Genomic DNA, 26,123 nt, shown 5'->3' on the forward strand with positions numbered 1-26,123 from the left:
GTGTTCTTTACCAAACCTAACCAAGCATGTAATGAAGAGTTATTTCAGAAAGTGTTTCTCTCTATTCCAGACACAGTCAACAAAAGCTTTAGATATCTACAGTTTGAAAATCTAATGCCAGATAAACTGTGTCAACGTGTTTAGGGAAACTTCTTGCTAATTTTGGGGGTCCTTTTTCTTGAAGTTGCTCATGTCCTTTGCATGTTTTTGAAAGAAATAAAGCCAGTTTGTTCAGGTTTCAAAGGGTTAAGGCCATATGCATACTGATACAATATCACTCATTCATAAAACGTTGCTTGAAAACAAAAACTATGTGTGTACATTGGAGTGTTTTAGCACCATTTTCAATGTAACCGGAGCCTATACGGACGTGCCACTAAGCACATTTCACATGACCATTCACGTACACTGAGCACGCACATTCCGATTCAAACAGGAGGTAGCTTATGTACTCTGCAGCTGGTTGCTTAGTTACAGAAAAAACTATGGAAATGGCAACAAGGTGGAACTGTTAGTAAAAGTAACATGAATATAGGACGTCAACGCAGAAGAAACAGAAAGGTATTTGTTGCAATGCAAAGACCCAGTCGGGAAGCAAACATGGGTGTCTGTATTATTGTCTCTCTTTCTGCTCGTCCAGACTAAAACTCAAACCTGAAGCTTTCAGACTAAAACAGGGTGAGCATCTTTTCCAACAGTCTCTATTTAAAATGCTGGTGTTGTTTGGGACGCTATAGGCATAAACATAGCAAAAAATATGAGTTTTAAAATGAAATTCTATCAGTACGAATGTAACCCAAGTCAAACATTGCCGACAGTAAGCAGTTAATTACAGTGAAACCAGTTTTATCAAAAGTAACTGCGGCACCAGTTACTTTTGTGGTATTCAGTTTAGTTGCCCAGCTACGAGAAGAAAATGGTCAGAAAACAGTGCTGTGTGCTTAATGTCTCAACAAAACGGATTACTGACTGTACATGTCCCTTACTCCTGCAGCATTAAGCTGAACTATTCCAGAAATGTTTAAGTTATTCAGAGGTATGCAATTTGAGCTTAATAAAAAAAGGCATTTGTTCACCCCGTGTCATTTGAGCAAACATCACCTCTTCAGAGATTTTGTCATTCAGGATGAGGTTTACAACCCACCATGCATGTCTGTTTGTATTGCCCAACTGTGCGTTAAACTAAAGGCAGCTATGTCATCACACATTTTCCTCCAACTCAAGAGGCTCAAACACTACACCAAAAGAATAAAACTACCAAAGATCTCTGGTCGTAACATTTTATTACATTATCACTGCATTGCTTGGCTTGTTTTATACACCGATTTAGCAAATTACAGAGATTTTCATTCCCAAAATGGATGACAAGCGTTCTTGTTACAGAGCTAAACATGGCAGCTAAATGTGGCGGTTATGTAAGATGAAGATGTAAAAGGTTTGTTTAATCATAATGTTTGCCAACAGTCACTGATCTCCACTTTGACTTACGATGCATTATGACAGCTGCAAAAAGGATTTTGGTGTTCACTAGAAGTCAAAATCTTGCATCAATCTGTATATATAAAATGTGAGTGACTAACTGAATTATGGAGTAGGGCATCAAAACTGTGGTTGCACCCGTCACTGGTACAGTCATGAGGCGAGACACACTCAACATACTGTATGTGTCAAATGCTACGCTCTTCCAGGTCAGAGCCCAAGGCTTGTCTGTGCAATATCTTTTTAATTGACTATATCTCTGATAGTTATGAGAAAGTTGTGACAGGCAGCAAAGAACAACGCATATGCACAACACACATTAGATATTCCTTCAACTCCCACTACAGAGCAATGAAATTATATCTATGTCACAACTGGATTATTCCTATCGTCTGCCCAAGCGCCAAGCTCTGCCTCAACAAGCAATATCACAATACATAATTTAGCATTTTCTAGAGAGGAAAGACAAAGCCAGGAGAGGAGAGGAGAAGAGCATGAAATCAGATCACTAATCTCATGATATGAGGATTCACCAGAACTATGCTAGCAAACATGACACTCTTGCCAACTGTTTAAGCATCACTTTACATCCAAGTGAGCTTTTTATCACGGTGCTTCAGTAGCCATGTTGTGGAACATCATCCAGGGCACTGTCACGGTCCCCTTCCATGACAGGACAACTGTCCTTTTGTTTAACACAAAGGAATAGGTATATTCTTACAAATATTTCTATAAGCAAGTCAGCACAATAATGCGATAAAATCAATAATAGATTGAATTACCTCCATCACAATGTTACAGGGTTTCACATCAGTGACCCCAGCCTGCATAAAAGTATACTTAATTGCAAAGTCCAGTCCGTCTGACCTGGCCACGTTATGCCAATCCCCTCTTGAGTCCACTTGAAAAGGAGGTCTCAAGTACAGTTTATATGCACTCGGTACGCAGCACACACAGTAACACGGTAGTGGACTGCTATTTAAAAAGACCACGTTTTTAACCACTTATGAAATAGTCTAATTTAATACTGATGCCTCTATTGCACATGCCAGCGCAGCCCGCCACGGACAGACCCAGACCTGGCTGTGCTGCTGCCTTCCGGCAGGAGGCAAAAAGCACCTCACCCGACGGCAGTGACTCCTCCTCCGCCCAGGAGCAGAGCGTCGCCTCACTGCTCTGCCGATCCCCACTGATAACAGTCCCCTGTGGCAAAAGTTTCGGTCCACAGTACACTGTAGCACAACAAACATGATGACGTGTTAATGGGTAGGAAACAACATTACTCATGTGAGGGGTAGGCAGCACAGGAGTGGGGGGGGGGGGGCAATCGTACTCAAGCATGGTACAAATCAATTCTACCTAATATGAAAATGCCCTTGGAGGCAACATTTTGAACCAACTTAAATTTAAATTATCATCATTGTCTAAAGTAGCAGAGCTCTTTGTCCTGGGTCTGAAACATTATCCTGTGAGCTGCCACAGTTATATTTACAAACACAGAAGGACACAATGTGATACTTCACTAGTCAAGGCTGTACTTGGTTTTTCAAAGAGTTCCTTTTAGGCCATCATGTTAATATACATATTACTCAAGTCAGAGCACATTCAATGAGATTTTCTTAGATACACCAGAATAGAAGCTTGATTTGTTGCTTGTCACTTTTCAGAATTAATGTCAATGGGCGAATGTGTGTAGAGTCGGTAAATCACTGACAGGGGTGAAAAGTTGGCTGTGAGAAGAGAAGAGAAGAATATATGACCTTGTCACTTGTGGACAACACAAGATGGATAGTATATTTCTACTGAATGCCCACTGTTTAACATCTGAAGGTATCTTGTATTACTGTGGTAATGCTATCAATTACAAACCAGGAGGTGTACAGTTAATCCTAAAGATATGGAGCTGTACATTTGTGAAACCATTACAGATGCTGTCATATGTGGGCCCGAGAAATGTAGACAGGCAAGATAACCATGACAGAAAATGTCTGCTGCATAACTATCACACCACATCCACATATAACATCCTGGATGGAAACTACCAAATAGCTCTTTCCTGTAAGTGTGAGGTCGTTGGAAGAGCCATCATTTCACAGGATGGAAAACAGTTGAAAATGAGTTAAATGTGAGTTCTTGGTAACACAGTGGAGAGAAAGACAGAGGTCACAACTTCTTCTGTCAGTAGAACTATGGATAAAACGGACTCCTGACCTTAAGCTTTGTATTTTGAGCTCACGAGAAGAGAAAAAAGGAGTAGTTTGACTGCAGTGTGTCTTTTTTAACCAAAGAAGGAGGAGCTGCAGTAGAATAGTTAAGCCTTTAAAAAGCAATGCTTGTCTGTCGTTGCACGAAACCCCCTTTCTATCACTGAAACTTTAGGGAATTTAAAAATATACATAAGTGTTATCTTTCCAAAATACAACAATACCACTAGAATCTTATTACAAACAGTGTTGCAGAGTTAACACTGGATTTCGACGTATCTTTCAACAACCGTTTTTTTCTTTCTTTACACAACTTCAGTCACTTAAGCGTACATGACAAGTGCAACACCATTAATGCCTTTGGGGATAGTTTGTCCTATGGTATGTGCAGTTATTACTGATGATAAGCAAAATGCTAATAAAGCCCAGGATAGAGAAAGATAAAGCTATCCTCATAGTCAAAGGCACTAAATATGAGAAGACTTTACTCAGCGAGGAGTTAACCATTATAGCTGTGGTTCTGATTGGCTGGTATTCACTGGATATAACAGATCCAGGATTGACAGCTTGGTGGTAAGTCATGCAGAATGTCAATCACTCCTCCAAGTCATGTAGAAAAAGAACTGAGTGTGTAACATTGTGTAACATTGTTTATATTCTTCTTGTTCTGTATTCCTCTGCAGTGGCTGTGAGTCATTACAGCAAAACCCTGCCAGCACTCATAGAGATAGACTGCATGGGAAAATGTTTAGGTAAATTATTAATTAGGTAATACCTTACCTTAGCAAACAACAACATATTTGGCTGGTTAGCGTGTATTTGTGGAAAAAGACCCTGCACGCACAATTACTCTATTCTAGCTAAACAAATAAATTAAAATAGGCTTCTTCTTACAAGCTGCAACAAAACCAAACAGAAAACCAAGCATCTCTGCTGCGATCACTGAGACACATTTACAAAGGAAACTTTATATGTTGAAATATTCACAAGCTAAAAATGCCCAAAATGCTTAACAGATAAGATTCGAATCATTGGTGGTGCAAGTACCTAAACGCTGTATAAACCTAGTGGGTGTGTAATTATTTTGATTCATGCACCACTTGTCATTTCTTGATTATGTCACTGGTGATATGGATACAGTGATTTTACAGCTCACAGCTACGCCCTGAGTGATATCATATCTAGTGATGCGTATGTTTTCACGTCACTGGTGTTTGGATATACTGAACACTAATGGACATGGAGAAGACACATGCTATGTTTGCAGTAACAGAGGTCAATCTCAATTATATCACTGCTGCTCAGAAAATTAAAGAGAAAGGAAGGGAGGAAGAGAAAATACTGGATATGAACGTTGACAGTTGTACTCTGAGTAATAGTGCAGCTGGCCAGAGGTCTTCGACTCCTGTCATGTTGTAATATCTTGGTGAAGTGGAAGAAAGAAGAGGAAATGTAGATGACAAGACCAGAGTCAATGGTTTTGTTCTGCGAGCCTTGCAGTAAGCAGACTATCCGACAATATGTCACTACTGGTATGTCTTGCATTGCATGCATTATAAAGTATGCTCATGAACTATTAACAGCATGGCACTGGCAGACATGTACGCCATGCGGACAGACCTGTCATGTCTTCTGGTGTCAGTTCTTTACCTTGACAGAGATGAGACGCGTTTCAAAAGATTTACAGCAACATATATTATGAATGCAAGAGCTGACTGTGGAGCTCTCTATGATGGATTGATATTTTTTTTTAAATCACAAAACCATAAAAGAAATGTTACTTTCATGTAAAAGGATGCCTTTTTCTTGCAATTAGTCTCCCCCGTGAAGATGTATATAAACATTTGTGCTGCATGAGATGAAAAAAACAAAACAAAAACATCATATTGCAATCATTTTGACAGACGTGATTGCGATATGAGTCACGATAAAGAGTGAATGGTAATTTTTGCATTTCATATTCACTGAACAAACATAAAAATGATGTTGTGATTTTTGCTGGGGTCTGTACCAAATAAGCGTGCTCCCTTACATTTGGAATACAATAGGCCAAATCTGTAACTCCAAAATGCTTCATAATGGTACGTCGTGATAGATTTTGCCTTGTATAAGGCAAAAAAAAAAAAGGCAGGTCCTACAATATGGATATTGCACTTGGCCACATTGCGATTTTGATAATATTTCTATTAATCATGCAGTGTTGACAGAAATAACAATTTAAAAAACTAATAAATAAAAAACAGCTTTAAAGGCAGGTTTGGTTTTGGTTCATTTTGGTTTGAATTAAGTGCATATTAACTATAGGAAGCAAGGATGCAAAAATGAAGAGGAAACAGGAAGAGGAGATGGTCTCCTGAGATGCTTAATAAAGAGAACTGTGTTGCAGTATTCATCTTTTATTTCATGGTGAAATCAATCAAGACAGATATAAAATGCCAAATTCAGATAGATAATTCTACTGAGATAATCTCTAATAGACTGTGACTGGTTTCGGTTCATGGTGAGGGACACTGGGGCGAAGACCAGTGAAGAATGGCATGCAATAAATGTTCAAGGCCAGGATGGACTTTGTAAAAGCAATTTTTTTTTAGAAATGTAAAAAAAAATATGAAATTAGTTGAAATAGGCTGATGCAAGTTTACTGCGGTAAAAGAAGTTACAGCTGCTTTTTAAAGAAAATTGTAAACTGTCTCACCTTTGCAGCAGGGATTTAATCTTAGAAGTCTTTCAACTATAATAAAAATTAATTCGAATGGTTTTTTTTTACTCTGACTCATCGTCCTTGACACAAATTACAGGATTGTACCATGAAGACAATATTTTTACTGTACCCTGTACTTCACAACAAATTAAACATGTATAATATTCAATTGGCAAGCGAGATGACTAATCACAGTTATCGTAAAAAGTGATTACTAACAGTATCCAATAACTTTTTATTCAGTGTTCCTTAAAAGGAGTCTGCAGATGACACATTTTCCATGACATTCTAGATATGATGCCTTCATCAATGATTTCCACATTCAACCCTAAATAATACTCTGATTAACATATCAGTCATGTTGACAGAGCAGACTGTGGAAATAGAAAATATCCTGCTGAGCCAGGGTTTGCGGATTGATTCCCTTTTGAGGCAGTGTGGCTTACTGTATGTAACTGATGCACAAATCAACCTGCACTATAAACAAGTGAGCTATGGAGTATCTTTGCAGGTTTCATTTATTTCATAGCATTATTTCTTTTTCTCGTCTGTTTCAAATATGAAAAAGCGGAGCAGAGCTGACAGTGAGATCTGTGAGCTTGCAGGCACAAAAAATGAACCAGAATTTTCCTTGGTTTTTGAAGAATTCTAATAATTCAATATGCAGAGGGAATTAAAAAAAATACTTGTTTGTGCTGTTTTGGTAATGTTCAACATGAAAATAGGTCTGATTAGACAACTACAACATGTTGTAAATACTTTTCTGTTTATGCATGACTTAAACAAGCTACAGCACGTTAATTAGTGAGCTAGGGGGTGCTTTTCGGAAGATGTTTGCCAGGCTAGGCGTTTTACCCAGCCTCAAGTCTTCATGCTAAGCTAAGCTAACTTGCTCCCGGCTCCAGCTCAGTAAAGTAAATGCAGTTCACAAACATAAGAGTGGGATTGATCTTATCTGACTCTGGACAGGAAAGTATAGACAATGAATTGGGAAAAATGTTTGTAATGACATTTCCTGTTTCAGATCTGAAAACACAACAATGGAATTATGATACTCATATATAGCCTACAACATTACAACTTTGAGACTTCTCTGTCTTTTTACTTTGAGAGAAAGCAGCTCATATACACAAATATTGATTGAACTCACCTAGGCCATAAAAAAAAAACCTCATAACCCTCAGTAATACACATGTATTTCTAATGTGTGTGTGGTATTTCACCAAGGTTAGGATGCACAACAAACTAGATCAGAAAAGAACATAAATATTGTATATTATATTATATATATTTGTAATAATGAATCTGTTATTACAATAATTAGTTCTTTTTCCCCCCCCGTAGCGCATAAGATCTATAAAATAATAATATATTTAAGTAAATTAGAGTTTTGATGTATCATCATATTATCGTGTGCCAGTACATGTTTAATATGTGAAACTATCAACATATAAATCACAAACTCATAAATACAGTAATTGGATACAGCAGATTAGGTAACGTGAATTACAGCTTCAACATTACATTATATTACATTATATTATGACATAATTATATGGCAACACGATATACATGGTAATCTAATGAGCGATATACTTTATACATATAAATTAGGTAATTAGGCTTCACTGCAGAGGGGTTGTTAGTGGATGAATAGAGGGCCACAAAGACAGGCTGGTTGGCTGGCTGAGTCACCATGCTGATCTCCAAGCAATTATCCTTTTCCAATTTTCTGACCATAATTCTCAGGTAAAAGATCTATGCTCTAATTAGTCGCTGCTTCCACTCAAAGGCACATTATTGCAGACAGAAACAGGGGCAAAGTGGATCGATCTGACAGACAGACAGACAACTGCCAGCTGGATTATCTAATATGTTAAAAGAAAATTCCTCCAAAGCCACCTGATTAAGACTTCAGACGGGGAAAAGATTGAGACAGAGAGCAGCCAGGCCCAAGCAGAAAGTAGACAAAACAAAATGATTAGAAGAAAAGACGTACAATATGATGGAGAAGGTAAATAGGCAGGAGAAGGAGGGAGCAGTTGGGAGGGAGATTGAGAAATAGAAATCACACTTCAGGACAGAGAGAGCGAGAGGAAGGAGAAGAAAAAGGACAACAGCTAAAAAGGATGAGGCAGCGAGAGAAAGATCCAGAGAGAGGAGAGGAGCAGGGGGAGAACATTATATCAGATCTGAGTGGAGGAAGTCATTTAGTTAAATTTAGCCATCATTTAGAAAGCTCTTCATGCACCCTAAACAGCTCCACACCAGCAGGCTACTGGATGCCACAAAATGCCTGCTAAAATCAAAATTAGGGGAAGAGAGGAGAGGAGAGGAAAGCAGAGGAGAGGAAAGCAGAGGAGAGGCGAGGAGAGGCGAGGAGAGGCGCAGGCTTGCTATGTGACACCTCTCTCTGTTCTCTGTCTTAGTCAGTGCAGTGACGTCAGCTTTTTAACAGCATTGGTGTCAAATCTGGCCTCCCTCCTGTTTCTAGCGCCAAGAAGAGCGCCTGAAAGGGATTATTAGACAGCAAATGTGGATTTTTCATGTATATTTATGAGACATTTATCCTTTTTGATCACTGTAGACTGCAGTGCATCCTGCAGAGGGTGGACGCAATATCAAGAACACCTGTGCAATTTAATAGCACCTTTATGAAGCTTAAAGTGTTTCATTCCTCCTCAAAATACCATTTTGATGTATTTATTTGCCACTTCACAGTCCCACTTACAAAAGAAACGGGTTATATCAGAGAAACAAACTGGAATTAAGGGCATTTTTAAACTTGAATTCTAGAGGTGACGCCTTCTGTGCAGTTGGTCAATTGGTTGGTTGATACGACTGCTGTTACTTCCATAGGGCTTCCACCTCAGCATTTTTCCTAGCTGAAGATGACAGGAGCTCTTTGTAGAAAGCAACAAAATATGTTGCCATAATTATGCAGACGGCACACAAATTTACACGACCATATTACCAGGGGACTATGGTCCAATATAAGCACTGAGTAAGTGCACTGTGAAAAATCAACAATTGGATATGACAGAATTTTCTTCAATTATACAAAAACAAAACTGACGTTAATTGTTTTTGGGGCCAAGGAACGATTAAGAGTCGCTGCTCAGCTTTGACTGGCAATGTTAAAAACCACAGACCAAGCCATAGTTGTTCATACCTTGACACGTTTTACAGAAACTAGTTAACTATGTTTGTAAAATGTAAGTATGTTTCACAGCCTCTGTGGCCAATATTTTAAAGATAACATGTAAATCTTCAATCAACCAATCACCTGGTTAAGATTTTCTGCCGACTAAGATTTTCTCTGTTTGACTGCAAATAGTGAATACAAGGACTTCAGGGTCAAACTCAAGATCCTCGCAATTTCATTTCCTCAACACTCCTCATTCATTTGTGAAGGAAAATCAAAACAGTTAAAGAGCAGTGTAGATATGAACTGAACCAGGATGAAATGTCATAAATGAAAGCAACCAAACTCAAGCCAATTCTTTTGGATATCATTAAAAAAATCTAAAAGGGCCCTATTGATATCTAAAGAGGCATGAGTCGCCAGTTTATCAAAAAACAACACAAACCTAACCACCACAGGAAGTTAATTTACTTTTTAATCATTTAGTCTTAACTGCATATGGAGGTGTATCAGGTTCATAATTAAATATTCATTAGAATACAGGGAAAACTGTCAGCTTAACAGCTCCTGATGCAAAACATTAACTTCATTAAAGCCTAATGTGGCAGGGCAAAGGAAAACAGTAACAGTTTTTCCATCTAGATGTTTTTTTTTCTTTACTGGCACACAGGAATTATACAGTCTGTGTATTTCCAGTCCGAGCTTGTTTGTGGTCTTGTGCCCAGTCCAATTTTATGTACGTTATACCCCTGGCACTTCTGCCTGGAGTTACTTTTATGCTATAAATTTGTTTCACCAAATACATTTTGAAGGAAATGTAATGATATTGACTACATTTTCTCACCATATTAAAGTCATGGGGAGTTTGGGTGCATGGCAACCTTGACACTATAGAGGCTATGGGTCCTGGTACTTGCATGTGGTTAAGGCAACAAAGCACTTGTATTTAAGTTACTTTAGTGGTTAAAGTTAATTTCATGCTTCAAGTCACTTTTGACTTTTTTCCACATTTAATATGGCCCAAATATAGCAATGTTATTTTCTGGAAATTACATTAAAGAAAGAAAAAAAAGTACTAGTATTTTGTTTGAGGACAAGACAATTACGTGTTTACAAAATCAGATATTTATTTTGAGTGGAGAGAATTAAAGTGCATTAAATGGGTCCTACAGAGAGTATTGCATGATGGGTTGTCTACAGGTTGTGTGTAGCATTAATGTTGGTAGTCTATGTTTTTGTTGTTGTTGTTGTTAATTATTCTGTGTTTTTAGTTCTTCTTTCTCCCCTTTTCACCAGGGAAGCAAAGAAATCTTTATTATAGAAAATAATTAATTTAAAGTCATTCAGTTATTACACTAGCTTTGAATCAGCACAAATTCAATCATTCACATTAATGAAACAACCTTTAAAATAACCTTTCGCATGGAAAACACAACACCTGCTTCAAAAGTCTTTTTACTTATATCACAATTGCCTCTTAAATGTCTATTTTTATTGCTGTGAATACATCAACAAATTTCTCCTTTAAAGAACTGTCTTCAAGATTCTTAACAAAAAATACATTTTTATAAGATTTAATTTACCACACTATGGGGATGTAAAAATTTACCTTTGCCATATACTTATTTTTACTAAACAGAACTTCAACACATCATAATAACTCAATGCAACCTCTGTGAAAGTTAACTAGCTTTCCTCCTGCTGATTTTAACATGGATTTCTTGTTTACAATGTAGCATTAGCAGGGAAACAATAAGGTTTGTCCTCTGATGTGTTGATAGGTATTTTAATGCATCCTTTCATCCAGATGGCATCCCGTGAAAGAGCTTTGTTGGTCCCAAACATGTTTTCCATTGTCCCAGGTCAACATTAGTCTCGAGCCCTGATTTTAAACCTGCGCAAAATTGATGTGACACAATGGAAATAAATCGGCCACTGCCATCCGTGTAATCTTATTTGCCATTAGGCCAATGGAAGTCAACAAAGAGAAAATCGGCCGATTAATCTGTGCATCCATTTGTAGTGAGTTTTGCAGAGTTAGTCGGTACTAAAAGTCTTTAGTTATCCCAGTTTAACCAGAGAGTGTGTCTGACAGCTCATGTAACACATTTTGGTACCTCAGAGGAAATAAATTCCTGACGAATGAAAACGGGTCAAAAGCGTCTCCCAGTACACTCACAGCAGAAATGGACCTTCTCGTCTTTGTAAGACATGAAAACTCCACACTTGGCTTAGATCCTATGCATGTTTGATCTTCATATTAGATTTGAATATTATTGTTACGATAATTCTGATGATTATGATGATTGTTTATGTATTATGATGATCATTCTTATTATTAAGCTGTGTATGTTCAACTCTTATCATCTTACTAATTTAAACTCTGTGTGCCATCCTGTTCCTGTATGGGTGTCAGTGCATTCTGGGTGCGTAACTGTGCTGTAAGCTGCTTTGGCACTAGCAGTATGCAGTGCCATACTGCTGCAGCTAAAGCTAAGTCTTAGAGAGATAATGGCTTATTGTCTGCTTCCCCTCAACCATCAACAGATTAGAGGCATGTAGACATGCAGGCTCTCCTTCTCCCTTTCTCTTTATTTCTCTCCTTCTCCTCCCCTGTTTTTTCCTTCTCGCCTCTCACCCTCTCCTCTCCCTCCACTCCTCTTATCTCATTTTTGTTCTGTATAAGCCGACTCACTCTCTCCCTCATCTTACACCCACCCCACACCCCATATAATTTTTAAACATGTTCTCTCTATTTTCAGACATCATCTTCTTTCTCTTCACTGCCAGAAACACAAGAAAACTGCAGCGTCAGCCTGGGCCCCCCCACCACCACAACCACACATTCACCCTACCTCACTCTTTCTCCCCTGTGTCTCTCTTTCTGTGGTACCGACCAGAAAGCTTTTTATAATACCAACAGTGGCTGATGTGGCCATCTGACATTTAGACAAACGATCTATGGAAAGGGCCATGGAAGTAGAGAGGGGAAAATGAGAGTAGAAAGGCACAGAGGATGAAACGGCACAAAAAATAGAGAAAGAGGGGGTAAAGATAGCAAAGCTGAGGTGCAGAATTGTGAGAAGGGTGAAGGAGGAGACAGCCAGAGATACTGAGAGAGAGAGAGAGAGGAGAAACTGAGAGGAATATTGGCAGAGAAGCAAGAGAGCAGCACAGGAAGAGGATAAAATGGAACGAGAGAATAAAAACGGTGGTGAAGAGAGGAGGAGGAGGAGGAGGAAATGCTCGGGAGTAGAGTAGTGAAGAATGAAGAGACCGAGGAGGATAAGAAGTGGATAGAGGGCAGATGAGACTGTGACAGGAGAGTTATTTCAGTGGTCATATAGACATCTCAATGAAAATGCCAACAACCTAATCAAAGGACTTGAAAGGGCAGAGAGAGAGGAAGGAGAAAGAGATGCGGGGAGGAGAATGAGAAGGAGTGAGGTAGAGGAAGTGGATGAGAGAGGAAGGACAGAAAGGGACAGAGGGAGGGAAACAGGGAGAAACCTGACAGAAGAGAGGGAGGACAGACAATGAGGGAATAGATGGAGAAAAGGAGGAGAGCAATTAAAGTGGAAGAGAGGGGAGAGAAAAGGCAGAAAATTGAGAGAAATGAGTTGGGCAAGGGGGAAGAGGATGAGCAGGGGAATGATACATGTATAACAAACTAGGAAGAAGAAGGAATGAGGAGGAAAAGAGGACAGAAGACATGAGGCAAGAAAAAAGGGCAGAGATGAGATAAGGGATGAGTGGAGAGCGAAGGGCAGAAAATGGGGTGTGAGAGAAAAGAGAGAATCGCTTGCTTTTTTGACATTCATGAAGCACTACTTGAAACTCCTCATAGAAGCAGCTTATTGTCTAATGTGCTGAAGATGTGCTGAAGGGCCCTGATACCGTCTTTGCCGGCGAAATGTGGCAGAATTAGAGCAATTTGAGTCGAGAACATTGTTCAAAAATCCATAACTAGTCTGAAAAACAAAGTGAGACTTACACATGCTTACATTTCAGAGACTGCAGACTGAAGACAGGCGGGCAGACAGACAGGAAGACGGACAGAGAAGCTGTGTTATTTAGCCGTCATTTGTCAGACAGAAGTAAGCGATTGCCGTTGTTCAGATTTAATGGCCTGTAAAGGACACTGCAACATCAATTTTCATATAACTGTGTGTGTGTTTATGTGTGTGACTGAAAGAAAAAGAAGGGGGGAAAGAGCGCGGATGTGTGTGTGAGTGTGTGAGTAGCTGATATTGCTATGCTGGAGTCTTGAAGCCTTTTACAACCTTTCCTTTATTATTTCCTTATCACAGTGCTTAAGGCCTTTCCTCCCTCCCTCCTCCTCCTCCTTCCACCTTCTCCTCCTCCTGCCCCTCTTCCCTCTCCCTTCACTCACTCCTCGTTTCCCACTCCTCACCATTTCTCTCCATCCATCTCTCTTTCCTCTCCAGCTAACATGGTGATATTGCTCAGTTTACACTTTGACATGTCAGCATGGCATGAAAACTTGAGTTTTAAAACAGTCTAATCTTTTTTTTTACTCAAATTGATGAATTGTTTAAATTTTTCTATTGTCCTGTGTTATTTAATTTAGTTTACCACAATTCAATTTGACATGATTTACTTTGATTTGATTCCACTAGATTTTGGTGGATAGAATCCCACTATTTCCCCCAAGGATGGAACAAGGAAGCATTGGTAATAAAGCACATTGTGGTCTTTAATGGAAACAAATAAAAGCTAAATTTAACAAGAAACAATTTAACAGCCATTATGTGCTTAGTACGTTTCTTGGCCTTTGGACCCTGGAAACTAATTCCAAACCTTTCTTTAGAGTTTAAACACATTTAAGAGGCCTTCCTTTTCCTCGGTCTCTCCATATGCTCTCTCTCTCCTCTCCTTTCCTCTCCCGCTCTGTCATTACAAAGATACCTTGTAAAAAGCCTTCAACAAATCAGCAATTGCCTCAGTCAGTCACGTAGCCAGCCTGTAACACAACCAATCAGCCAGCAAGTCAGTCAATCAACTTAACAACCAGTCCATCATTTAGTCAGTAAATCATACTGACAGTCAGTCAGGCAGGCAGCCTGCTGGCCAGTTTCTCACCTCCTCCCTTCCTCTCACACTGTCTTCCCTGTAGGGCTGTGCTGCAGTGGCACAGTGTACCACGGGACCTTTTCAGCAACGCTCCTATGATGCTGGTTTCCAACACGCTAACATCTATTAACACCCTCCTGGTTTATATCTGCCTCTCTCCCAGTCTCTTTTTAAGCCTCCCTTCCTCTGCCTCCTCTGTCTTCCTCGCTTTGTGCACCATGGTACAATTTTTTTTGCCATGTCCTTACGATGTAGGTTCAACACTGCTAGCGACCATTACCGATCATTAAAAATGGATAGCATAAGAACGATGCTACTGGAGCAATGATAGCCTGTGGCTAATGCATTTATACTCAGACGTACAACTCACACACATATGCTCAGTTGAAAATGCATAAACACAAATTTACACACAAACAGGCCAGCTGTTAATGTGGAACGGCATAAAAAACACACGCAAGTGCAGAAACACATACACACACAGATAGGACTCCAATAATTAACAACCCCTTACTGACATTCACGTATTGTGTGTTTGCACACAGGGATCTGCCTGTGCTCATTTGCACATATAAACCTCCTTATGGAAATGCAGTTTAAATTTTTCACATGGACACACTCATACAAGCAAATACACTCACTCATGCAAACTTGTCTAAACAAGCAAACACTAATACAAATACGTAAACAAATTCAAGACTAACACATTTACTTTCAACTTGCAGCACTACATTAATATGACACAGCTTGTACAGAGTTCGCATGGTTGCACTCAGAAAAGCTGTGTACACACACGATGTCTCGATACAGAGGCACACACACTTTTAGCTTACGCATGGACATTTACACACAAAAGGGCACTCAAGCACAAAATAATCCCCTCACTGCTCCCCCCAACACACACAGATCTAACCCTAACCCTAAGCATTTTTCTCTTGAAGGCCGACACTCACATTCGCAGAAATTTTTTTTTTAAAAAAAATGATTCATCTTCTGCAGACTTTTCAACTTTTTCCAGATTCAGTCTTACAACATAAACACACTTCACAGAGCAGTGAACCTGTTAATGTGAGCGACAGCGGCATTCAAACACAGAGTACACATCATTTGACTTAAAACACAAAAAAAGACAATCAGTGAGAGAGGAACGTAGAGTCAGAGACACTAATAAAAAAACTGAACCCTTAGCCAACCTGGAGAGTAATTATTACTGTGGCTCTATGTATTTCTTTCTGTGTGTGTCTCACTGTCTCGCTCGCTCCCTAAAATCACATTAATGGATGAAAGTAGCTTCTGCTGCTGCTGACTCGTCGCTTTGAAATGGAAATGTAACTCATTGCCTCCATATGTAGAGCGCACATACACGTACACACTCATACAGTACACGACACACAGACACACACGCACCCACACACACACAGCTGCATAGGTGTGCTGTACCCCTCTGTCTCTCTCTCTCTCTCTCTCACACACACACACACACACACACACACACACACACACACACACACACAGATACACACACACACTTTGCCCTTAAACCATGGAACTAAGCGGGAGAAAAACTGAAATAACACTAATGTAACATTAACAGACACATTAGCTTGCTTAATGTTAGCCCGCTAGCCAACCATTAGCCTACAGCTTATAGAAAATGTCATGCTAACAGAAAGGCAAAGCGGAAATAATAAAACAGCAAAAGTGCTACATTAAGAGATACATTAGCCTCTATATTCGGTGGACAGCAGCACTAAACCACCAGATACTCAGGTTTAAAGCTGCAGGGTGGTACAGCAGATGGACAACATCATTCAGCTGCATTGAGGATCTTTATTCAAGCTAAAAAAAAATCTCCACCCTTCTAAAGTGTCCTTGAGCAAAACACAGAATTCCTACCAGCTTCTACCAGCTGACCCTGCACTCTCATCAAAAAGTGATTTTCCCTACCTGGATCAGTAATTACCATATTACTTTTATCTGTGTTATTTTAGCTTGCTAGCCTTGGGAAATGCTCTAGCAAGGAACAGTTTTACATTCAGACGGACAATGGCACTACATCAAAAAAAAAAAAAGCATCCTCATTCATTTCAATGAGACCAATGTGCTGACGCAGTGAGGCCACCGTTGCAGAGGGCTCCTGCTGCAGTACTTCTACAGGTCTAGCTTTTTTACTCAATACAGCAGTTAACAACAATCAGTGCCGAACTACAGCTGTACAACATTAGTGCCAGATTCACTTGCTGATGTAAATACTACAGTGTATTTGACCGTAATGCAATTACTTAACTTTAAAAAAATGTAAACAAACTAGATACAAATATTTCAACTGAATTGAACAGCAATTATTCTTACTTTAAACTCAATTGTAAAACCCTTCCTCATCAGAGTATAAACGCTGTGTGGTATCTATCTATAACAGTCTGCCAAACTTCATTTTGATTTGCATTTCCTCCTCCGTCTTGTAGAGACACAAGCAAAAACAATGTTGTTTTTTTCAGCTATGCAGTAGCATTATCACCTTAACAGATCTATAGCTAAAATAAGGCATGCATATATACAGTAGATGATGAAAACAGTCAGTGTAACCAAAATAGGTAAACTCTGCCAATCAGGAAGTGCTGAGGAATACTACACTGAATCTTCAACAAATGTTTAATTTGTTCATGGAAGTATGGCAAGTCATATTTGGCACTTAGAATTTGAATAAAATTCAAACATGGAACGGCAAGTGTGCAGCACTACTACTTGAACCACTACGCTGCTACCACAATGCAATATAATGCCATTAACATAGCAAACGAATGAAATATGGTCTTCACTGGAACTGGTAAAAATGTACCACAGCTGTTGATGTTCTGAATAATTTGTCAAATTAAATTTGGATATTGGTTGTCATGGATGTCTTGTAACCACACCGACTGATCTTTCATTACAAACTCCAGTTGAGAAGTTCATTTCATGCTTATTTTTAGAGCTGGCTGGCTGAGTAATCCTGTGTTATGAAATAACCCTCAGCTCCCACCACAGCGAGGCGTCTGCACCACAAGGTACAGAAAAACAGCAACAAACTGCTGTGCCACAGTGGCCGCAGTAAAAGTTCTATCTGAGCTAAATGCAAAGTTTAACCCATTATAATACTTTATAGCCTGCTGCAGCACATACATAGCTCATCAGGCTTATATTCAGGGTTTAAAAAGCACATTGTAAACTGTATTTAGATACAGGGACTAGTGGGGGTGTAATGGTACATAGAAGTCATGGTTTCTTCCATACCCCAATTTAGGAGTTGCGGTTCCGTGCAAGCTCTGTACTGCGACCAAAAAAAAACATAACGGTATGTTTCTTTTCAATTACTTTGAACAGACAGTGGTGCCAAAGTGTCAAAGACATACAGAATCATTTGCTAGGGACTGAGGAAGCATTTTGCCCACTGGCAACTTTGGTTGACTAGTTTCATTGTAAAGTAAGGAACATTTCAAACACTTCTGTATTATACTGTACAAACTCTGAACTAACACTTTCCCAAAATGCAGCAGATCACAAAAGACTATTTAACAGACAAGCACCTTTTATACAATGAAAGTACAAACACAAAACGTATAGAATAATAAAAAATAAAACTTGTGCATTAGAAGGAGTATTTCAGTTGGCTGCAACACTGACACACGATCCTTGTCCTGTATACAACTCTATCTCTGTTGCTGCTGTCCGGGAACCTGCATGTGGGTCTTGAAGGCGCCACGCTGAGCATGTTACTCTTAGGCTCATAAAAGTTTGACTGGCTCGCACATTAGTCAGTTTGTTTTGCTAGCTTAAGCAACTAAAACTTTCCAGACAGAATTTGCACAAGTGAACTTTGGTTCAACATTTCACGTAATCGTGACCCCGTACCGTAATCCCATACTAAAGACATTACAAACACCACAACGTCTAGTATGCAGACAACAGTTGAAAAGCAAATGTAGTAGTCTCTATTAGTTGGGTTTAAAGATTTCAGAAAAAATCATAAACGTGATGGTTCAGAAAAAGAGCCTGACAAATAAACTAGACATGGCATTTACTCATGCATACTAATGGGTGGTAAAACACAATCGGGCCCAGCTATGCAAGAGCACTTTTATGATGTTCATAATTTCAAGCTCTGTCATTCTATTTCATATGATATACACATGCTCTTTTATTTCTTTTTTTCATGCTGTCCTCTCTGATTTGAAATGACAGATGGATGTAAGATTCTGCTGTGTGTGATGCAGTATTTACTGCAAGCATGAAATATTCGGGCCCGGTCATTAATATCAACAGATTTTAGAGCCCTGTTTGCCCGTGCCTTTAGGTCAGCTCAGTGGATTTCCCTCCATATCTGAGGTATAAATTCAGGGCAGACAGGGTTATGATGTCATTACTTAATGCCAGACATTACTAGCCGAGCAGCACAAGATGGAAAAGTCATTCCTGATTAATCGCGTCAGCTGGGGAATACATTTTCATTTTCTCATTCACTTTGTCTCCCAGTGCATAGGAATGACTATCCTTCCTCTCTGTCCCAGTGTCTCTTAAACACACTGGCTCTGATCTCTGCCTCTCTGCCTCTCTCTCTCTCTCTCTCGCTCTCTCTCTCTCCATCTCTCCATCTCTATGTCTTCGCACATATTCTCCTCTGCTCTCTCTGTCTCTCTCTCTCTGCCCTCTCCCCTGCATTAGTCTACTGTATGTAGGCCATGGCTCTTTTAAAAGTTCTGTCATTTGAACACTATAAAGATAGATTACTTGCTCATTTTCAAGCCAGTGTAGACGGCTAAAAAAGGACAATTTCTCCCCAGCATCACAAGCATAATGACCCATGCACATTTAACATGTACTTTGTGTGTTCTCTTATCAGTAACTCTTCTCTGTGACACTCAAAGTAGCACAGTTCCACTTGACATTTTCTGCACATATATACACACACACACACACACTTTTATATATATATATATAACATCTGAGATTAAAAAACAAATGGTTCATTGCTTCCCGTATTCATTAGATCTCTGTGTAACTCACTCTATCTCCAGTGTCTCTTTCACACACACATTCACACGTCACCTCTTTGCTCTCCATTGAACTGTGTACTCTGCGGTAGTTAACTGTATTGAAGTGTGTGTATTCTCTGGTCTCACTGGACAACTAGAAGGACCCTCAAGTATCTGAAAATCATCAGTACTCATTGAGATGTTTCGCTCTTTCTGTTGCAGGTGCGCATACACACTGCATACACATGCAGGGTCTCATGCTCTTTTCTCAAGTTCACATGGTTTGAACTGTGTGTAGACTGGTGTGACTGAGGGGATTCAATTATTATACAAGTACCTGAAAACACTGTACAAAATGTCTCAATTTCTGTGTATGTGTTTGTCTCTGTGTGCAGAGAAATGCATCATCAACACACCAACACAAGCACAGAGATGCCCACAAATATGCACATGCACAGACATGTGCTTTTGCATATGGATAGGCACTGTACGGTACGCATGAGAATTGCTGAGCATCTGCTGAGTAACAATATCAATACCAATCAGAGCATGTCAACTCCTTGACTTTCAGAATATATCCTGTGGTTATCTCAAGTCCTGTGTTTTGTTCTGGATGTTAAACCTCACCAGTGTTGAATCTGAGGTAAGCTACAATTATACAAATTCAGTAATAATAAAATGTAACTTAGTACTATAAACTATATTTTAATTTGTATTCAGTGTTTATAAATGTTTAATAGAGGGACTTTAAGCGAATGGTTCTATTCTTCTAAATTCTATGTGTTAAATATCATAAGCACAAGGTCCACTTACTTAGCTATTCACATAACTCTCTACCATATCCCAAGGCCTTCTTCAATAGAGCTTGTTTGGGTGTCAGCAAGGTGTTATCTGAGTGCAAGACCTCTTTCATGTGATACCAGCTGATCACATATAGATGAAATCATTACACAACATTGAAGAGGTTCCATATACTTAAAAAGGCCACTGGATATGGTCAGAAGTTGCTCAAAAAGCTAAGTAAGTGGTCTTTGCTTTTACAATAATTACCACAGACAGTATGCAGTAGTGTATGTGTCCTAAATGTCTCACCGGAATATATTATTAATCACTGTTTGACATACACACTCATATTTGTTTTTCACATTTTAAGATGCTTTCTGAATTTTCACAAGTTTCATTGGCACATTTCACACTTCTTCTATATGTCGAATACCTTCAGTTTTACTGTATGTACCTACAGTGAATTTGAACCGGGCAGACTGCTCCATTTTAATTAGTCATCTTCTTACCACAAGAGAAGTGTGTATGTGTGTGTGTGTGTGTGTGTGTGTGTGTGTGTGTGTGTGTGTGTGTGTGTGTCTGTGTGTCTGTGTGTCTGTGTGTGTCCATTTCCCATGTGTGGAATATTATTATGCCAGGCAGAAGGACAGACAGCTAGTTCCAATATCTTGTTGTTTGGCATTGATTCAATGTCAGCTAATTGTCACCGTGTGCATGTACTTTGGAGTGTACGTGTGTGTGTGTGTGTGTGTGCGCGTGTCTGTGTGTGTGTGTGTGTGTGTGTGTGTGTGTGTGTGTGTGTGCGCGTGTGAACTCGTGCGTCCCAGTCTTAATGTCCTCGTAAGGATAAAAAGGTACATTTAATCAGCCCTCACTTTGAAAAGAAACTAAAATAAGTCACTAAAATGTCCTATGTCTGTGTCTGTGTGCGTGTGTGTGTGTGTGTATATGTGTGTTTATATCTCTAAGTGAACAAGTGAGTGTGTGTGTAAGTGATTAAACAAGTGTTTTACGTTCCCAGTGGAGGTTTAAAATGAAGTTCTCAGACATGTTATTCCCCACAAATTGAGTGTAGGTGTGTGCCTGTGTGTGCGTGCTTAAGCGTGAGTGGTTGCCAAAAATGTCTTTTGTACAGTCCCCTGTAGAGTGTAGTTAATAATATATCAATTATATAAGCACTAGCTGGGTTTAATGGGAATTGTCATCACATTTGGACATTTGGACGTGTCTTGGCTCAAACAACCTGTTGATGAATTAGCTAAATATATTTTTTTTCTCCCTGTCTCAGCTTTTGATCAAGACACACAATTTGGCAGCTAAAAATATGTGAATATTGTAAATATAGGAGTAGGACGGGCCACGAAAACTGATTTTGTATCGTTGCATGGGCAGCCTATAAGCATAACGATGATTCACAATTACCATTGTTTTTTAAAATCCATTTGTATGAATAAAACAACATTGCTCAATACAGATTCTTGGTTTAAAAAACATCTTAATGATGTAGTTGATTGGGAATTTGGCTATTTACTCCTGGGTAAAATGTGCTTTAATTATCACGTATGTTTATGCATTACTATTACGAAGTGCTTACTACAAGTAACAATTACAAAAGTAATTAATTTGATGATTATTAAAATAATCCCCAATATCACTGTGAATGCAGCCCTCTGAGGATTGAGAACTTTTCACTAAATTTTGCAAACGTGTTAAATAATGAAAAATAATCACATCTGTTTAAACAATTCTGTTAAAAAGAATCTCTTCCTCCTTCCACATGCTGCCTGGGTTGTTTATTACCACTTCAGTTTATGTCTGAAGATACCTGACTTTTTGTGACATTTTTAAGTGACATTTCCAGACAATCAATAATTAGTTGTGTGTTAGCATTTAAAGTGCAACATCACATTTAAAAGGCTGGCAACGATCTGGGGTTTGAGGTTTGATGAAATAAATTATTACCACCCTCCGTCTGTCTTTCCAGATGTCAGTCTGCCCTTTAATTTTCTCTTACTCTGTCTTTCTGTGTGTTTAACCCTTCAATAACTAAAATCACTGCAGGTGTGCAGCACATCACACTGTTATAATATGACATGGAAAAGCTTAATTTGTATCCAAGGTCAGGGATTTTAGATGACGGATTAAAAAAGTAAATTACATGTGACATGTAAGTCATGTATGTGATTTTGTAGGTTTACATTGAGAGGAATAATCTAGTATAGAATCTGTAGCATAAATGGCGTCACTATAAAACTGCTTATGATGGTGGGAGAAACATTCTGTACGAAAAAAATGCAGATTTTATAGCTGATAAACAGCGCTATAGGAAACACAGACACAAACAAGTGCTCACGCAGATTGGAGTTAAAGATAAACTGCAGGTGATAAGAAGAAGCAGTCGCTTCAATCACAAACAGCTTAAACGCACCATCATCATATTCATCAACATACACAATTCTCCCACAATCACACATTCACTCAGATTCCTTCATTTCCAGGTTGACAGCCTGCATGTATGGAAGGAGAATACAGATAAAGATAACACTACCAAATGCACAGCATGCACACACACACACACACACACACACACACACACACACACTCACACACATATACACACCCACACACTCACGCACTCACACACACACAGACTCACACACTCACACAAAATATCTTACATATATGTACATATAGGTATAGCATTCATATATTATAAAAGGGAAACGCATGGGCAATACACAAGAACAAAATAATGTTACATACAAACAATTATCAGGAATTTTAAGATACTGCTAGAAAGAAATGTTCTTTTTGGCAGAGGGGGTAAATCTGACAGATGTTTGTGTGTGCATGTGTGTGTGTGTGTGTGTGTGCGAGCGTGTGTGTGTGTGTGTGTGTGTGTGTGTGTGGAGGGGGGCAAGAGTGAACCATAGAAGGACAAGCATTGAGAATGAGAGGGAGGAAAAGTGCACACAGAGACGCTATTGATAAACAGAGTAACAGTAACGCTCCCACCAAATGAGGAGAATGTTAACACTTTCTTCTCTGTCCATCTATCCATCTTAAACATGAGGAATCTCCTTGATCACTAAATCCTCACCAACACAGACCTGGTGGGCTGCTCACACAAAGCCACTGAGACAACTGCTCCTCTGTGTGAGGTGACTCCACAAAATCATGTTATACAATGAGCATAGGATCTACTCTCTGAATGCCCTCTTGGGAGAAATTTCACCCCATCTCACTCAGTCTGAGTTTGCTTATAGACAGTAACTAGGTTATTAAGTTAGTTGCCAAGCTTTGCCTCATACCAAACAAGCTTTTGAAATGTTCCTGAAATGTTTCCCCCCTCATTGCTGTCTAAACTCAGAGAAACTGCATGAGGTCTGGTGTAAGGAATGTGTGATTGATTCTGAAGTTGGTTTATTTATTTTGACAACAATATCTGCACAGCATGGAGGGAGGCCCAAAAAATGAGCCTGCCCACACTGTTCCCCAGATGTAATACTGTGTCCAAGTTGGGCAAAGCACTCTGTTTCTCTCACTGGCACATACACGCCCGCGCACGCACACATCCACGCACAATAACTTACTGTGCGTGCATACAGGCTAGCTCTCATTTTCTCTTTTGCCGTCTCTACAGCTTGCTTTCTCAGACACGCACGTAGAAAAGGACACAAGCACGCCATCGCCAGAAAAGCGAGCGCGCACACACACACGCATATACACGTAACTCTTTCACACACACACACGCCCGCACGCACGCACGCACGCGCACACACACACACACACACACACACACACACACACACACACACACACTAACGCTGTCCGCAGCCACGAAACGGCACGAATAAACCACATTTCCTTTCCCCCCTCACTCTCGCGTGCGCGCTCACACGCAAACAAACCAACCTGCGAATATACAGATCCCCTCGCGCATGCACACACATATGCACACATGCAGGCGCGCAGGCGCGCGGGCACGCACACAAACACGCAGACAGACCGAAAACCTCCAAAACTCACCCTTGGACGAGGAGAAATCCCCGAAGAGAAGCCCCAGCAGGAGGAGAAGCGGGAGGTCGAGTCTAAGCCTGCCCGTTGTCTTTACATTCAGTCTCCTCCTCATCAGCAACATCTCCGGCGCTCCCAAATCCGTCATTTTGCTGTTAAATAAATCCAAGCTGGCTTAATTTAAAAGCCTTCTCCCCACCTTGCCGCTCTGCCTGACTGAAGGAAGCGGAGGGGGGTAAAAGAGGACGGCCGCCCCCCCCTCCTCCTTTTTCTTTCGTTTTTATACAAAAAAATAATAAAAATTACACCCGGAGATCAATCACGAATATCCCACACACACATGTCCATGGTAACGTTTGGACAGGATAACCGGTGACGGGTTGTCGGTCTGAGATCGGGCAACACGCTGCTGGTGTGAGCTGTCATAGCAGAGACCGGAGGACCGGAGGAGAGAGACAGAGAGATGAAGAGATTCAGTGAAGGAGAGAAGAGAGGTGGTTGGTAGGTCCGCACAGCACGGCGAGCGAGCGACGACTGAGAGAGAGGGGAGAGAGAGAGCACGGGAGAGAGAGAGAGAGAGGGGGGGGACGGAGACGCAGAGAGAGAGAGAGAGAGAGGTTAGTCGGGGAAGTAAGAGATGGAGGGAAAGTGCTGGGTAGTTGAGGAGGAGAGAAGGGGAGGGAGAAAAAAGGGGAACATATAGAAAGAGTGGCTGAAGAGCGAGAGAGGTGAGAGAGAGAGGAGGAAAGAGGGGTGAGAGTAAAGAGGGATGAGAACGGGGTTCCAGGGGAGGGCAAGAGAGGAAAGAGAGTATAGGAATGAGAGGCAAACAGAAAAGAAAAACTGATGAAAAAGAGAGGAGGCACAGAAGACAGCAAGTTTGAGATGGAAAACAGGGAGGAGGAAGGGTAGAAAGAAAAAAGAAGGGAGGAAGGAAGCATGAAAAGGAGATAGAAAGAAGAAAAGTACAATGGGAGGGGTGGAGCAAGAAGTGATTGATGAAATGAAAGAAGCAGGAACGAAAAAAGGGATTTCAGTAAGAGAGGGACAAGAGAAGGGGATGAAAGAGAGATGTCAGGGGGAGATGGAAAAAGATTGAGTGGGGAAGAAAGGAAAGGGAGGGAAAAGAAAAGAGTGACAGAGAAAAAAATGGAAAAGCAAAATGAGAGTAATAATGAAAGAGAGATCTAGGAGGGATTCAGTTAAATTTGGGAAAAAAGAAAGAGATATCAAGAAGGAAAAAAAGGGAGAGGAAGGGGTAAAAGTGGGATGAAAGGAAGGGGAGGCAAAAGAAAAGGTAGGAAAGAGGGATGAGGAGAGAGGAAAAGGAAGGGGATGGTAATTTCAGGAAAGATAGCAGGGAAAGGAAGGAGGGACTGAGATGGAAAAGAGGAAGAAGAGAGAAAAGGAGGGGAGTATGAAAAGAGGAATGGGACAAGAGATTATTATTTATTTACCCTTTATTTTAGGTAATCTCATTGAGACAAAGGGTCTCATTCTCAAGAGAGACCTGAGGAGCAAAGACAGATTCAGGGAGGAAAGGGGGCGAGAAGAGTGAAATGAAGATGCATGACAAAAGAAAAGATCCATTTCAGGAAAGAGACCGAGCAGGAGTTGGGAAAGAAAAGGGAAAACATGAGTGAACAGAGAGGGTGTGTGAATTTTAAAGTGGATTGACAGTAAAAAAA

General features: G+C 40.0%; 1 protein-coding gene across 1 annotated transcript in view; it reads right to left on the reverse strand.

Annotated features, from left to right (window-relative positions):
• The window catches only part of LOC121944114 (CUB and sushi domain-containing protein 1-like), a 453,543-nt gene extending 428,960 nt beyond the window's left edge, over positions 1–24,583 (reverse strand). Inside the window, exon 1 of the mRNA XM_042487796.1 lies at positions 24,448–24,583. Coding sequence (XP_042343730.1) covers positions 24,448–24,583 — 136 coding nt within the window. The remainder of the gene's footprint in view (positions 1–24,447) is intronic.
• Between the last annotated feature and the right edge of the window lie 1,540 nt (positions 24,584–26,123).

Source organism: Plectropomus leopardus, chromosome 1, assembly GCF_008729295.1.
Source record: "Plectropomus leopardus isolate mb chromosome 1, YSFRI_Pleo_2.0, whole genome shotgun sequence".
NCBI lineage: Eukaryota > Metazoa > Chordata > Actinopteri > Perciformes > Serranidae > Plectropomus > Plectropomus leopardus.